This window comes from Diadema setosum, chromosome 19 (assembly GCF_964275005.1).
Source record: "Diadema setosum chromosome 19, eeDiaSeto1, whole genome shotgun sequence".
Lineage (NCBI taxonomy): Eukaryota > Metazoa > Echinodermata > Echinoidea > Diadematoida > Diadematidae > Diadema > Diadema setosum.
Genome location: NC_092703.1, coordinates 8191398 through 8207863, shown reverse-complemented (window position 1 = coordinate 8207863; position 16466 = coordinate 8191398). Strand labels below are relative to the sequence as shown.

General features: G+C 33.8%; 1 protein-coding gene and 1 pseudogene across 1 annotated transcript; one reads left to right on the top strand and one right to left on the bottom strand.

Moving 5' to 3' along the window:
* Positions 1 to 2900: 2900 nt before the first annotated feature.
* On the top strand, positions 2901 to 7169 carry LOC140243088 (perlucin-like). Its single transcript, XM_072322822.1, has 3 exons — positions 2901 to 3001; positions 5099 to 5652; positions 6747 to 7169. Exon 2 carries the CDS (start codon positions 5221 to 5223, stop codon positions 5644 to 5646), a length of 426 nt encoding a protein of 141 aa, XP_072178923.1. The 5' UTR covers positions 2901 to 3001; positions 5099 to 5220; the 3' UTR covers positions 5647 to 5652; positions 6747 to 7169.
* Positions 7170 to 10325: 3156 nt separating this feature from the next.
* Positions 10326 to 14872, bottom strand: LOC140242971 (uncharacterized; annotated as a pseudogene).
* Between the last annotated feature and the right edge of the window lie 1594 nt (positions 14873 to 16466).

Here is a 16466-nt window from a genome sequence, read left to right as displayed (position 1 = left end):
ATATGAATACTGTCTGGGGACATATACATTGATAACATTCCTCTTGAACAAGTCAATAGTGTAAAGTTTCTTGGTATGTGTGTTGACAATAAACATACATAGAGAGATCATGCCAATGTTCTCTGTAAAACAATTTCACGAAATATAGGTATAATTAATGGGCTGAAATATTTCTTACCATCTTCCACATTAATTACGCTTTACTCCAGTCTTATTTTACCGTATTTGAATTATGGAATTTTAGTGTGGGGCAACACGCATCACTTCCTTTTGGAAAAAACAATGTTATTGCACACAAAAAAAAAGTCGTTGAGAGTAATCTTTGACTTAAATCCGCGTGATCATACTGATAATTTGTTTTGTGATAATAAATTATTAAGATAAATGAATTATATCTATTTCAGTTGGGTCAATTTATGTTCAAATATAATAATAAAAGTTTACCACAAATACTTGATCAAATCTTTCGTCGCAATGATGCTGTACACAGTTATCCTACTCGACGTTTCAGTGAATATCATTTACCATTACTACGTACAATCCTCGCCCAAAATACATTCGTTTTCACTGGCCGAGGTTCTGGAACAGCCTTGATAATACTCTAAAAGATGCTCTGACTTTCCTTCCTTTAAATCAACATTGAAAAAAAAATCTTTTGTCATCCTCACGAAAACAAACAAATAGATTATTTTTTGTTATTTTCATAAAAATGAATAAATGAATTAATGATGAGTATATTTTGGATTGCCAAATTTGCATAGAATTTTAAATTCTTCCTCATGCCTTGGTGACCTTTCCAGATAACTGGATAGTAGGTCGTGCCTATTTTCTGTCTGTTCTGTCTCTGCTTTGTTCTTGTCCTTGTCATAGTCCTTTTTTTTAAATTTCTGATTATTTCGCCTGACATCGGGATATCAAAATTTTATACATGCAGTCCTTGACGGATCTTGAGATGCCCTCACCTTCTACAGTAATTCACAAACTTTACAAGCTATGCTTTTCTTGTGAATCCTCTTTTCCATGTAGAGTTATGAATTAAGATTGTATTGCTTACTTGTTTATTCATCCAAACCAGAGTTGATATCATAATAATAATTGTATTCATGTTTTGTTGAAACTTACGTGATTCAAAGTTCATTTAGATATTACTATGTACTCATGTATACAAGCGTTATGTATATTACTTCGAATTACTTTATATGGAAATGAAATCATTTTGAATTGAATTGAATTGAAAATTGACATCACAGGATACAAGGTTGGCTTGCCACCGTGTACAAAAGAATATACACAAGGATATTTATCAGTGACGGTTTCTGCATTATATGTTTCTCTTCAAGTATATACACACACAGACGCACGCATCCACTCATACATACAAACTAACAAAAGACGTTCAAATCACAGATATGCATTATCAGACGCCTCGTGGCGTTCCTGTCTTTTTCACTGGGACCGATTTGATTCATCCTCTTTAATTCATGTGAATTAATTTGGAAAAAGAGTAAATAACCTATTGGTTGAATTAGGGACCATTGGGGCCACTGTAATACTTAAAGTGTTTCTCAAGGGAATATATATATATATATATATATATATATATATATATACACGTGTGTGCGTATATAGGGCCTACATTTTACTATAATGATTATATCTATACTTGTAAGCACATTTTAGCTATAATCATACGTATATATATTAATATAGTACATATACATGTAATAAATGTATATATATCCTGTATTATTATACATGCATATGACCCATACATGCTCATGTAATTCAATATATTATATATATATATATATATATATATATATATATATATGCATGTATGCATACATTTATGACAAACCATATGGACAAACCATCCATGCGTCAAGTCGATCCACCGCGCCACGTAAGCTCAGAAACACACCACTTTGTCCGTCTGCCTGAAGATCGCCATCAGCGTGAAACAAAGACAAAGACAAAGCACCAAAACGTAGGTACGTCTAATATGCTCTGCTTTACAGCATTGAGCACTTTTCATCAATCCTCAACAAACTATATATTCCCGACGGATATATACCCAACGAATATATATATATATATATATATATATATATATACGTTCATAAGTACAAACATACAAACATTCTTCATTGCATCTATTGATTTTCATTTTCAACAAAATGAAATATAAATGTACAAAACATATCATGCTACATTTAATCATTATGTCAAAATGCATTATAAAATCACAATATGATAAAAGTAAAGATACATGATATTTAGTTAATGATGCTGGAAATGGAGGGGAGCTAAACAGGGCTTGTGCATTCACTTCAAAGCAATTTTTTATCAGGTACAGAAAGCATACATGCATATAGCCAATCACCGATTTCCATTGATCCAACCATTATTATAGAAATCATTTGCCTATTATCAACATCAATTGAATCGCTCTGCTCAGGTCTCTTATACTGCAATAATGGGCCCTGGCACATGATTTGTGCGTATGTGTGTGTGTGTGTGTGTGTGTGTGTGTGTGCGTTGCTTGTCTGGTGTGTGCTACCTGGTGTTGTACGGGGAACATCATAGCACAATGGATGACATTATTCCGAGAAAAAAAAATGTGCCATGAATATGCATGTGTGTGTCCGTGTGTATCCCTGTCTAAGTAGTTGGATTAGTTAATTGGCTGATTTTCTTTGCGTGTTTGTATTTACAAGACTCTGACATGTGTCTTATTACAATATTGACCCATAAGTTTGTCGAATCGGATTAATTTGATTGGTTTCGGGTCACGTCGATGGTTAAGTGACGTCAGTCGCTTAACAGAAGTGTGAAATTTGTGAAATTGGAAAGAACAGAATGCCATTGCCGAAGGTCAGGCCGATGGAGTAATTTGGATATAAACAGACGAACTGTTTCTCAGGAATCCCATACTCACTCGAGTCAGTACGAGAGACGGAACGAGGGAGACGAGACCGAGTTTGCTGCATTCCTTTGATCGGTACGTAAAACTCTACACTTCATTGGCCGGTTTACTCCTGATGCCAAATTCTTGTATGTGTGCTTACCCATAGAGGATCTATAGAAACTGTAGTGATTCAATTCAACTGTCCCTACTGAAAGTTTTCTATCCTAAAATCCAATTTGCAAGTATTGAGTCAAACGTGGTCTTGAAGACATACTTTAGATAATAATTATGCTAATCAAATTTAATTAACTATTTCGGGTTAGAAAATTAACTACCATGACTTAAAAAAAAAAACCCACTCGTATAGGCATTGTTTACCTTATAGGTAATTATGATATCCAATATTTCTGCGGCAAGGGACATCAGTAATTTTCAAACAGCTGTAAACGATTACATCAGGTTGGTATAGAACAAACTATTCCGGTTCACGGGCATGGTTAGTCTGCTAAATACTGTCCACTGACATCATATATAATGACAATCAATAGCTTAAAACAAATTATGAAAGAAGAATATAGCACCAAATCACAGAAATGTTTTGTTTTCTGTATACCCAATTAGTAAACAATGTGATTATATACTTGCCTGCTTTGTTTTCTTATCTTGAGGAATGTGTTTTTTTTTTACCCCAAAATGGTATTTATTGCCTTCATAATTCATCATTTTATATCACATTATACAAAAAGTGGAAAACGAAAATACACTGAGCTTCAAAAGACATTCTTGAGATTAAAAAGAAACCACGAACTATTTACACAATATACTTCATTTGCTTTGGTAAATTATATGTGTTTTCTTACTATTCAAATCTTCCTCTATTCACTGATGTCTTTCTCTATTTCTCTTTCAAACAAATGTTGCAAATTAGTTTTACGACATTCTTTTCCGGTTTTATTTCTTAACAGTATATATTTGTAAATACACCAAAAGGCAATTGTCAAAAACAAATCTAATTCAGTCTCTTTATGAGCTTTTAACAGATGCATTCCTGTTATCTTAAAATCAACATTATATATGATTTGATTATAATTGTTAGATACGAAAACAAAATCTTATTTAATTTACACTCAATGAATCTTGAGGAATGGTTGCATTTGCAGTGACTTGGATTACATTGCATTTATTTAAAAAGCATCTTGGGTCGATTGAATAGTTAGACACTAATGTTTGGAACTGACTCGAAATGCGCCTAAGGAACAAGACATTCAATAATGTGTCTTTTATTGTCTTATGAAGATCCACGTTTGCAAAATAAGACTAGGCAATACTTCGTCAGTAAATTTTTGCTGACGGCTGTAGTACAAAAGAACAGCAGCAACAACAAACAACCTTTTTTTTTTTTAGAAAATAGGATTTCAAAAATCAGTTGGTTGTAGCCATCATTTGTCATGTGCACTTGCAGTGCCCTTCATGGCAAAGCAGGGCTATGATTTTTTTTCTTTCTTTGACTTTGTGTGACTAATTTTTAGGAGGAAGTAAAGGAAAGTATATACATTGTACACGTTTCCGATCCTCCAAAACAGTGTTTAATTGTTTGATCTTATGAAGTAGTAGGCTCCATCTTTATCGAGTTAAAAATATCATTGTTTAAAGCTTAAGCTAATATACATCATTCGTCATTTACACTAGAGACTCCTGGATCTTCTGTATTGAATAGATAAAGCAGATATCCCCCTCCCAATTTGCAATACAGGAAGGAGGTTATCTATGCCCATTCAATGACGATTGTTTCGCTTTGACTGGTACACCTTCAAAAGACAAGTATGAACAGAAGATGTAGGGTGTAAATGCTATTTGTACTTTCAGAATCTAAAAATGAGGCAAGGTCCTAAAGCCAACAAGCGAGAGGGGAGATAAATGTGTTTGTTTTCTAGTTATTCCCTTTGACTTTGCTCCAGCTATCAATCCATATTTCACTTTCATGATCTCAGTTGTTGCTTTTTTGTTCCGTTTGTTTTATTATATAATTTATGTAGCCTGTAACTGTGAGCTGCACTGCAGATTTAGAAAGGCGGGTAAACCGATTAAGACACATAAGCATTCTTTTTTTTTTTTTTTTACTCATGTTTCTCTTTTGGTTGTCACCTCCGCATCTTCATGTTTATTTCATTATTATTCACTTTTGCACAGAAAAGAACTTCACTTCAGCATTATGAAGGTTCTCCTTGCCCTCGTTGCGGTAGCGTGTTTGGCCAACGGCGCGCTTGCAACGTGTTGCCAAAGAGAGTGGAGTGCGGGGGAGACAGTGGAAGATGCCCCTCGGCTTCGGCCGCTGGGGCAACATGTGCTACAGGTATGTTGCGCGCGAGATGACCTTTTCTCAGGCAGCCGAATACTGCAAAGATCTGAGGGGAATATGCAACAGGGGAGACGGACATCTCCTCCCTACACGCGTCGCGGAGGAGAACAACGCCGGGTTGAAAGCATACAAGGACGCCTGCATCAAGAGCGCCGTTGACTCCTTCTGGATCGGCTACAAAGACAGCAAAAGTGAGGGAAAATGGGAATCGGTGAGCAGTTTAGCAAGATCCTACCGATACTACAACTGGGCCAGTGGAAATGGCGGTAACAGCGGTTCGAAGGACTGTGCCGCCATGAGACCTGACGGCAAGTGGATCGCAGACGACTGCGGGAAGAAGAAGCCGTTCATTTGCCGTATCATCCGAACAAACCATTAGACGTTGGTGAGTTCACACTATAACGATAGATTGAATGAGAGAAAAAATAAGAAGCTTCTGTTGCGATGTGCTAACCACATTCAGTTGACATCTTAATAATTTTGTTTGATTGAAAACTAACGTTTCATTAATAGCATCTTGGCCATTTCAAATGGAAGTAATTATCGATTGCATAAGATGATTGTCATTCTGATACTGTGGTTATGATCTGCATTGCTTACAAATTGTTAACAATGAACGTATGATTTATTAATGTATACTTTGTATTTGTATTATCTTTCTGTTGGGTGGAAATTAAAGCATAATTGAATTGAATTGAATTGAAAAGGCAATAGGTCAAAAGGAAAATAAAAGTAAACAGTACAAGTGTACCTTATTGTTATTGAGTTCTTTTTGGTAGGTGTCGTGAATATCTCCTCTACCGGATATGTTCTCATTTTGTATGACAATGTCGGACGATTTTGCTGTATTATTCTTCGTATAGTGACATCGGTAACAGTAATTCGCGTTCCTCAGTAAATTTCTAACCAATAATTGGCAACCAATTGCTCATTAATCTCTGCGGTAATCGTAGTTGAAGTATGTAAGAGCATGGTTATACTTCATCTTCAAAGAACATTTTGGATTAAGGGTGATTGATAAAGTGTTTTTGCATTTGCATTAGGCACGAGCCTCGAGCAGTTTGCGAGATGTTAATATACAGCCAGCTCGAAAGCATCAGCTGTATGGAGCTGCTCCCGTTAGCCTTCTAGTATACTCGTAGTACAGTTAGTATATGACTATTTTTTTGAATATTAATAAATGCGTACGCCATAGGTTTATTTTGTATTCAACATTGAGAAGAACATCAGGACAAAGAGTTCACGAAATTCCCTCGACTTAATCAAAAGCAAAGGGAATGACTACTTCACGCATTTAATTTTGTGCACATTTTCTAACCAATTTTGTTTTTGTTGTTGTTGTCTTGCACCCATTTCAGGACTATGATAGACATGTGTTATTTTTTTTTTACACATGAAAATAATCATAAGAACAAAGAAAATAATGATATTGTATAAACGTAAATTTATTTCTTTTCTTATCCCAATTTCTAACTACAGGATACCAATCCTGTCATCACGTCTGCTCACAGCTGCTGTTTACCTGGCTTGTTCTGCAATATCCCCCCCCCCCCCCCCATACCGGACATTTCACAAAACCACTTAGGAGGAGATGTTGATTTTCAACAGTTTGCAATTTTGAGTCTCGTTTGCTGTTCTTTTTCCTTTCACTGTGTTTGCCGACGGAGCACATTAACTGCCACACCGACGTATCAGAGTAATTGACTTTCAATAAGCTACCATAATAACGCTAACTGCAGAAAACAAGAAGTTACACGTGTTGCGGTATACATCCAATCTTTCCATAAACGTCCACTCATGGCAATGGGTACTTACGTTATGACGTTTCAATGCTTTACTGAAAGACTAGATATATAGCAGCTGCCATATTGATTATGGCGTTGAAGGCTATCAAGATATGATACTTAAAAAACTTTATATACTTCATCTAATTCTTGTTTTCATACTCAGTATGCTGTTACATTTGACTTGTTGTCTACTCTAATTGCAGCGTCAATTATGTTTCGACTCCCAGTAGTTCTCGTTGTCTTTGCTTATTTGAAGATCCAATAAAGGGTAAGCAGCCGCCAGACAATCAATAACATTTCATGTCTTATTGTTTGGTTTTGATTGGAACATGTGTGTGCAATACAGACATATTTCAAAGGAAGTTATCAAGAACAGGAAGGAATCAGGATAGCAAAAGACACGGGTGCACGCCACGAGTCCAACACCCACGAGTCATACAGCCCACGAGCTCGAGACTAGGCAAACAGGGCCCACGAATCCGACACTAGGCAAACAAGGCCCACGAATCCGACATTCATTACATCACGTGGCTTATGATGTACGCAGTGTCGGTCTCGTTGGCCTTTTTTACCTAGTGTCGGACTCGTCGACCTTGTTTGCCTACAGTTTGCCTACTTTCTCATACCTGCCTGTTTTCACATAATTACAATGGTTTATAGTATTATTTCGATTTTTTTCATTTTCATTTTTTATGTCTTTCTTTATTTTTTAGGACATCAGGAAAAAAAAAGATATTTGATGATTTTGGTGCCACAAAAAAACTTAGTGTCGAGCCTTTCAATTATGTATATATATATATATATATATATATATACATACATATATATATAAACTAATATATATATATATATATATATATATATATATATGTGTGTGTGTGTGTGTGTGTGTGTGTGGGTATATGAATTTTCCACGCATTTGACTTCGAATGTTATTATTATAAGAAGAAGGAGTCTCAAATACGCCATCGGTAGATCCAACATGAAGGTTTTTATTCACAAGATTTTCAACCCGCGTCGGGCCTTGAAAATTTTGTGAATAAAAACCTTCATGTTGGATCTATAGACGGCGTATTTTAGGCTCCTTCTTCTTATATATATATATATATATATATATATATATATATATATATCTTTATATATATATGTATATATATATATATATATATATATATATATAAAACATATGTGTATTTAATGCATTTATCTACAAATCAATACAATTTACGCATACATGAAAAAACAATATATATATAATATTTGTGTGTGTGTTTGCTGGGTTTAGGAATACGTTTAATACGAAATCAATTTCAAAGAGAGAACCCATTTTTCTTTTTGCCGTTCATTGCTGCTGAAAAAGATTGAAACATTTCACAAAACCTTTCAATGTGAGTTTTATTTATATTCATTTCGGACAATAATAGTTCGTCAAAAAGCAAGACATGGTTAGAAATGCTAAGTCATCTTTTGAGACGATAGCTTTAACTTTGTTAGAAATGAGGAAAAAAAAAACACAGCGTTCAACATATTTTTCAGTCTATTCAAAGCCAGACATAAACATCCTGGATAAAATTTTACAAGAGGCAGTATACTGTAACTGAAAAGTAATATAACACTATTCTTTATATAACGAAAAAAAAAAAATCGCTCAGAAAAACGGCTGAGCTCCTACCTGTGACCTGAGATTTATATTCATTCTAAAATACACTTAAAAGAGGGAGAGAAAAGAAATAAAAACAGGCAAACTATGGCATGAAAATGAAAGATACTGCAAACAATAAGTAAGTATTTTGTTAAAATTAAGAAGAAACTATAATTATTCATTAAATATATTTCATATTTACGCTTAAAAGAGCCAAGGGATGGAAAAGACTTCATTTCAACAGTCACACAATTCCAAACATGTACTCCTTGTTATTTAGCAGGTCTATGCGACGTAACATATCTAAGAAGATGTAAATAAGTCATCAGTTTGTCTAGTGCAATATAAATGTACATCTCTCGTATACTTGAGCATAATTATCGAAGATAGAGGGTAATAAATTGTGAGTGTATTATGCACAAATGAGGCAGTTTGTAATTTACATATGTCAAATATAGTAAGGAACCTGGAGCTTTTTAATAAGAGGTTGAGAAGATGTTGTAGAGTGAGAGTTTGTTATTGCACGTAATGACCTTTCCTGAAGTGCGTATACACGATTCAAAAGACATTTTGCACATTGGCCCCAGATCATTGTACAGTATGATAAATGCGGCACTATAGTGGCAGTATAGACATCCAATAGAATCCTTGATGATAATAAAATGTCTTATCCTATAGATTACACCTGTTGCACGAAAAATTTTCTGCAGAACATCATCTGGTATATGGCGCCCAATTAAGATGTTCATCTAATGTAACACCGAGAAATTTTGTACAAGAAACTCGCAATATATTTTGGTTATTTATAACAATATCAAACATACCTTCTGATATTCTCTTATTTTTCTGTTTAAATATGATACAATTTGTTTTCTTAATATTTACCAGCAGCTTATTTTGGTAAAAACCATTGCTCAAGTTTGGATATCTCAGTTGGGTGATGTTTAGATGGTGTTACTACCAGATAGAAATACTATTGTATCATCTTCAAAGATAATTGAAGTAATGCTGCTACTAATATTTTACACATCTTTTCTATACAACAAAAATAATATGGAACCTAAGTAACTCTTTAGAATGAGGAGCTATTGCCATCAATAAAAACGAATTGTTTTCTATTACTTAAACAACTCTTCCGCATTCCGTAAAAAATCGAAACAAAATAGAATGATCCAGAATGTCAAAAGCTTTCGACAGACCTAAAGAAATTTCAACTCCTTCAAATGCTGTATTAAGATTATTAATAAATTCTAGTAAGGCCATGTATGTTTGAGTGTCCAGATCGAAACCCAAATTGTTTGTTATAAAGTATATCATATCTATCAGTAAATGACATTAATTTAGCAAACACAAGATTCTCAAATGTCTTTCCAAAAGCTGATAACAAAGAAATTGGCCTATAGTTTTCACCCTGTGACTTGTCACCTTGCTTATATATGGGCAAGACTTTGGCTATCTTAAGTTTTTTCCGGAAAACAACAGGTTTGCAAAGATGTATAAAAAAATATGGGCTAATACTGGAGCATCAATATTTTATACACTTTTTTAGAACCATGCTATTGATTTCATCATATCCTTGGCTTTTTCAATTTTTCACACTTAATACTGCATTGATCACACCAGAGTCGGTTATGGCTGTGAAGAAAAAATGAGTTTGCAACATCACCAATAAGAAAGTCAGATGGGATTTTAACTGAGGATGGAACACTTTTTGCAATATTCTCACCTACAGAAACAAAATATTCATTGAATAGCTCTGTCATTTCCATAGGATTTGAAATACACTCGTTATCTTTTACCAGTGATGGAGAATCAATCTTACTCTTATATTTCAGAATACCATTAATAACATTCCACGTGCCCTTCAAATCAGTTTTTTAACCCCCCAAAATTTCTTACCATAAAAATCACGCTTAGCTTATTCTTATTGAATGCATCATTAACAATATTTCTCTGTTTTTGTTTTGTTTTTTTTTTTTTTTGGGGGGGGGGTTGTTGTTGTTGTTTTGTTAACAGTCTCTCTATACAGTGTAAGGCTGCTTTTTTCCCCCACAAATTTACGATAAATTTTTACAAACTTACTACCTTAATCAAACTATGGGATACTCGCATGGAGAAACACCTTTTCTACTTATACAGAAAGAATATTATTATCACAGAAAAAAACCTCTTCGTATCATTTGTCACGAATCGTGGAGAAGTCATACTAAAAATTTGTTTCACGAAAATAATATTTTGAAAATTTATGACCCTTACCGTTTGCAATTGGGACAATTCATGTATAAACTCACCAATCATTCTCTCCCCTTTGTGTTTGATTCCATGTTTTTAAAGAATGAAACTGTTCATGCATATCCAACCCGTCAATCCCATGAATATCATTTGCCTTTGACTAGGACGGTTTTTGCAAAATCTTTATTCTCCTTTTCTGGACCAAAATTCTGGAATTCTCTTGATAAAGATATAAAACAAGCTTTAAGTTTTAGTACTTTTTCTTTTAAGTTAAAGAATTATCTAAAAACTTCGAATGCAATATAATATTCACTCTTTGTTCTCTTTACTTTTGATTTCCAAAATTGTTGTTGCTTCGGTAATTTCACTACTCTTTGTTCATCAGCGAGCCCGTGCTTCTGTGCCTCCAGTGCCCTGGTTATGACCCCCCCCCCCCTTGTCCACCTCGGACTTACTACCTTCCTCGCTATCTTTCCATCCTCTCATCAATTCTTCTTTACCATAGAGCCACCTTGTGTTTGTTAATGTGCGTCCTTATGTGTGCATGTATGTGTGTATCACTCTGTCTTTTTTTTTTTTTTTTTTTTTACTACCGCTTAGGGATATTGTATTTCTTTTTTTTTTTGCAATTAGATTTTTTTGAGTCTACTGCATTCTACAAGCTCTGCTTTTTAGCAGTCCCCTCCATTTCCAGCAATTTTGTTTCTGCCTTTACCACAGTGACGTACTAACAGTTATTTGTATCTCTGTTGATAATTAACCTGTATCTCTTTTACAATGTTATTCTCTTCATCGCATTGTGGTACTGATTTCCTGACATCTGTATATACGAGTGTTTCATTGTATTTCTAATTATTTGTTTGTTGGAAATGAAATAAATCAACTTGAACTTGAACTTGAACTTGATAAGGACATTTTTCTTTTTTATTTTTTTAAATTTTTGTCAAACCATGAATTCTTCTCTTTATCCTACTATTACCCTTATCTTATTTGTTATTGCCCTAACCACACTAAAATAATTCATTATTTTTATTTAAATATAATTTCATTTTATTTCATTTCAAACAAACGTATAAATTACAGTTTAATGTTTGCACATACATATTAAATCAATGCAGCTCATTCTTATAATGGGGAAAACATAGTGTAAAAGAATACAATCATGATAGGCTAACTGTGACTTTATTGTATCAAAGAAAAAGTTGTTGGAAATGGAGAGAACTGCTGATAAGCTCGGCTTGTAAAATGCAGTCCCCTTATGAACAATAACTAATAGTAACGGGCAAACAAGACTATAAGACAGTTAAAGGGATCGTAGAGTTTTGGTTGAGACTTAACTTCAGGTTTTTTGTCATTTTTTGGTGAGATAGTAAGAAATCTCTTACAATGTCTTATGAAATATGAAAGAGCATGTAATTCCAAAAGGGATTTAATGTTTATTTAATGAAAATTTGTTTTGAAATGGCCGAGATATCCAAAACAGCGCGATCCTAATAAAGTGTGGGACCCACCTTTTATAACAATTGTTTTGTTTTACTTTGTTTTTGGATGTTTCAGCTATTCCAAACCCGATTTCATCAAATAAACTTTGAATTCCTCTTAAAATGGTATGCTCTGTACTATTTAATAAGTGTTTTCTTGGTATCTCGCAAAAAAGTTAAAGCTCAATTTTCATCTCCACCAATAACGTACCAACCCTTTAAGAGTATCGTGAAAGAGATTACGTAATTTATTAAGTACCAACACCACTGTGTGTATGAGATGAGATGAGAAATAGAGAAACAGAAAAGTACAGTTTAATGCCATTATTTCGGCTAATATAACGAAATAATATCAGGGGCTTGTGTGTTTGGTCTATTCACTTTGCTGTCTAGAAGGAGGTGAGACTCTCTGATAGAAACTCATACGTGGGTACACAAAAATCCAGAAATAAAAGAAAAGAAGTACACGATTTCATTTCACGTCATGTCATTTTATTTTCCATATCTAAAATAATACAAAGTTGTTACAATGTAACACAAATCATTTTGTACAAGCAGGCGAAAATGAACATTGGGATAGTACAATAAAGTGACAACAAATACGTACATGAACTGAATTAGATTAGATTTTATTGACTCTTCCAACCCCATTCCGGGGTATGAGAGTACAACACATAAATACAAGATATGCTTATTACAATATCAAAGAATACATGTTTGTGATATATTACAATGATGTATATAAAATAGTCTATGCCTACTAAACATATATACAGTGATATACACATTGGCAAGCAAGGTTAACTAATCGTATGAACCATACGACCAAATAATCGTAACATACAACTACTATATATAGATCGAGTATCACTGGATGCTTAATTTTTCTACCACTATGAGTTACAATATTTTCTTTCTTGACTAAAGTACACTCAACTTGTTCAGGCTTCTGCAAATTTGCAAAATATGACATGAGCAGCCTCACAAATAATACTAATCTTTTCAACTGTCCTAAATGCGAACATGAAAATAATCTGGACATGTGTACTGAGCAAGGACGTTTAACCAAGTAATGATTGCTTAAATATAACTGTTTTTCCTTTTCAAAGAAGGGTCATACGAAAATATAGTGAAATTCATCACCCGTTTCATGTCTATCACAACAAGGGCATTGAACATCCCTTTCATCAAATGACTGTACAAATCTTCTATTATTAACTGGCAACTGATTTGACCTACATCTAAAACGGCTCAATGAAATTCTATCCCTCTTACTCAACTGGACTAAATACCTTTCAAAGAGACTATTCGTCTTAAAAATCCTATGATTTAAACATGCTCTATTTGACCAAGCATTTGCCATCAAATCCTGTTTAGACATATCACTTAATCTCAGCTTCAAGGTGCTCAATATCCAGCTATTACTAAATCCTTCCTCTTTTCTTAGCCATACAACACCAAGACCAGCATGGTTTAAAATTTCCTCAATATAGGATATCCACTTAAATACAAAGATCGTGTCCTGTTGACTTATTAATCTTTGGAGTGTATAAAACCTGAATGAATATTTAGCAGAAGAACCCTTTACGATCCTCAGCCAGAAGCTAACTATACGATATTTAACAGTATTGGCCAGTCGTGTTCTCCCGGTTTCTGCATATACTATACAATCTGGTGCAAATCTATTTACACATAACAACGATTTCAAGAATTTCCTATGAAAAATTTCGATTTGACTCAAATCCTCAAAACCCCAAACTTCACACCCATACAATATTATTGGTAACACTAACTGATCAAACAGTTCGCATTGAATATCCACAGGAAGTTTGAGTTTCCGAACCTTTAGTGACATGTCACTTGCCTGTGACACCTGCTTAGAAATAGCCTTCCTAAAACTTCCATTGTAATTAAATTGAATACCTAAATAAACAAAATCATCCACTATATCAAGTTTGTCTTCACCAAAACTGAACAATGGAAAGTTACGTAGCCTACTTTGCCTCTTGAAAAAATCAGGACCTTAGTTTTTGTAGTATTGACACTTAACTTCCAATCTTAACAATATCGATGCAATGCATTCAAAGCCAACTGAAGCTCTTCTGCACTGTCGGCTAAAATAAGAGTGTCATCTGCATACAGCAATGTATATAAATGTATAAAAAGATTCTCATTGACTTCTTTGTCTAAAATATCAACACAACCTTTTTCAAACAAAAACTGTAGTCCCTTGAAACGACAACTCAAAAATGATTCAAAATCATTGAGATATATTGCAAAAAGCAGAGGCGATAAATTTTCACCCTGCCGTACACCAACATTACACTGAAAAGCCTCAGAATGTTGACCATCTACTAATACACAAGATTTGGCTTGAGCATACATATTCTTTATAACTGTAAACACCTTACCATCCACACCAGACCTCAACATTTTATGCCAAAGTGATACCCTATCAACCATATCAAAGGCCGTCTTAAAATCAATGAATGCACAATAAATTCGTTTGCGTTTAGACAAATTATATCAATTACAGTTTTCAAAACAAAGGCGTGATCCATTGCAGAATATCCAGCTCGGAAGCCAGCTTGTTCTTCCCCAAGCATACCTTGATTATTAAGGTAAGTTGTTATTGTATGATTCAAAATAGAAGTAAATAACTTCCCCAAACAACTTAAAAGTGATATTCCACAATAATTATCTGGGTCTGTATCCCTTCCCTTCTTTTAAAAAATTGGTACTATAGTACCGAGACACCAGTCTTCTGGAACTAAACCACTTTCCAAAATTATATTAAAGTAAACTGTAATACAATCTAAAACACGACTTGAACAATGTTTGAAAAATTTATTCCTGATCAAATCAATACCACATGCCTTATCATTCCTGAACTTCTGAACCATCTTAATGACTTCATCAATTACAATTGGTACATTTAACTCATTATTACTGAATAACGATGAATAAATCAATGTACGTATATCCACCAGCACAAACATGCTATACATATATACACATAATACTTCCTGTAAACATGGTAAAGCAAGATATTTTTGCGGCATTAGATTTTCGCGAATTGTCACTGACATTCAATATATATATAGTGTAGACAAGAACTTTCAAATATTATTTTGATCTTCCTGAAATTAATGAGAATTTACGCCTACTGATAATGATTAACTAAGATATATGTACATACATAAAAATACCTAAGTAAATGACTGTATCCATATACTCACGTTAATACATGCATATATCATACAGATATATATAAAAGGATAACTTTTTTTCATGATCTTTTGATAAAGGGAATGCGAAAAGAAATCTGAAATGTATGTGTCCATCACTACTACTACGTAAGGGACTTAAAGGGGAACGAAACCCATATACATAGTCATGTAGATTGAGTGAATGCAGTAATTTCAGTAGAGCACATCAGTGAAGTTTGAGGAAAAACCGGCAATCCGTTCCTATATAGTTATGAAGTTTTTAAGTTGATAAGAAGACTACAACAATTCGTGATGTCACACACTAATCTGGACAACGATATTAAGAAAATACAAAGAGAATTCAACATATTTTCATGTTTGAAATAACCCCTTTCAGAAGGCAGGGGGTATGATATTACCGTCAACATATGCCAGTAACAAGTGAAAAGAATATGTACTTGTCGTAAAATATGATATTTGGGGAATTTTATTTTTATTTTCTGTATATTGTTGTCCTGCTGTGACGTCAAGAATTGTTGTCGTGCTGTTGCGGTACCGAAATTTCAAAAAATCATAACTTTTGAACATATTATCTTCCGTAAACTTCACCGATATGTTCTATACCAACTGAGACATATATTTTCAATTTAAATTGACAATATTGTATACCTGTATGTATAGTATGTGTACGTATTTAGGCCTATTGTTTGTTGGTTTATTGTCTTATTATTTTCTGTGATACTGTTGTAACGTGACACAATATGTACTCTGTATTATAGCGCCTTGAGTATCTTTTTTTTAGCTAGAATTGTGAGCTTTATAAGAGTCTCACTATTATCATTATTTAT

Excerpts from the sequence above, each read along its gene's own strand:
- LOC140243088 (XM_072322822.1), top strand. The coding sequence starts at position 5,221 with ATGCCCCTCGGCTTCGGCCGCTGGGGCAACATGTGCTACAGGTATGTT.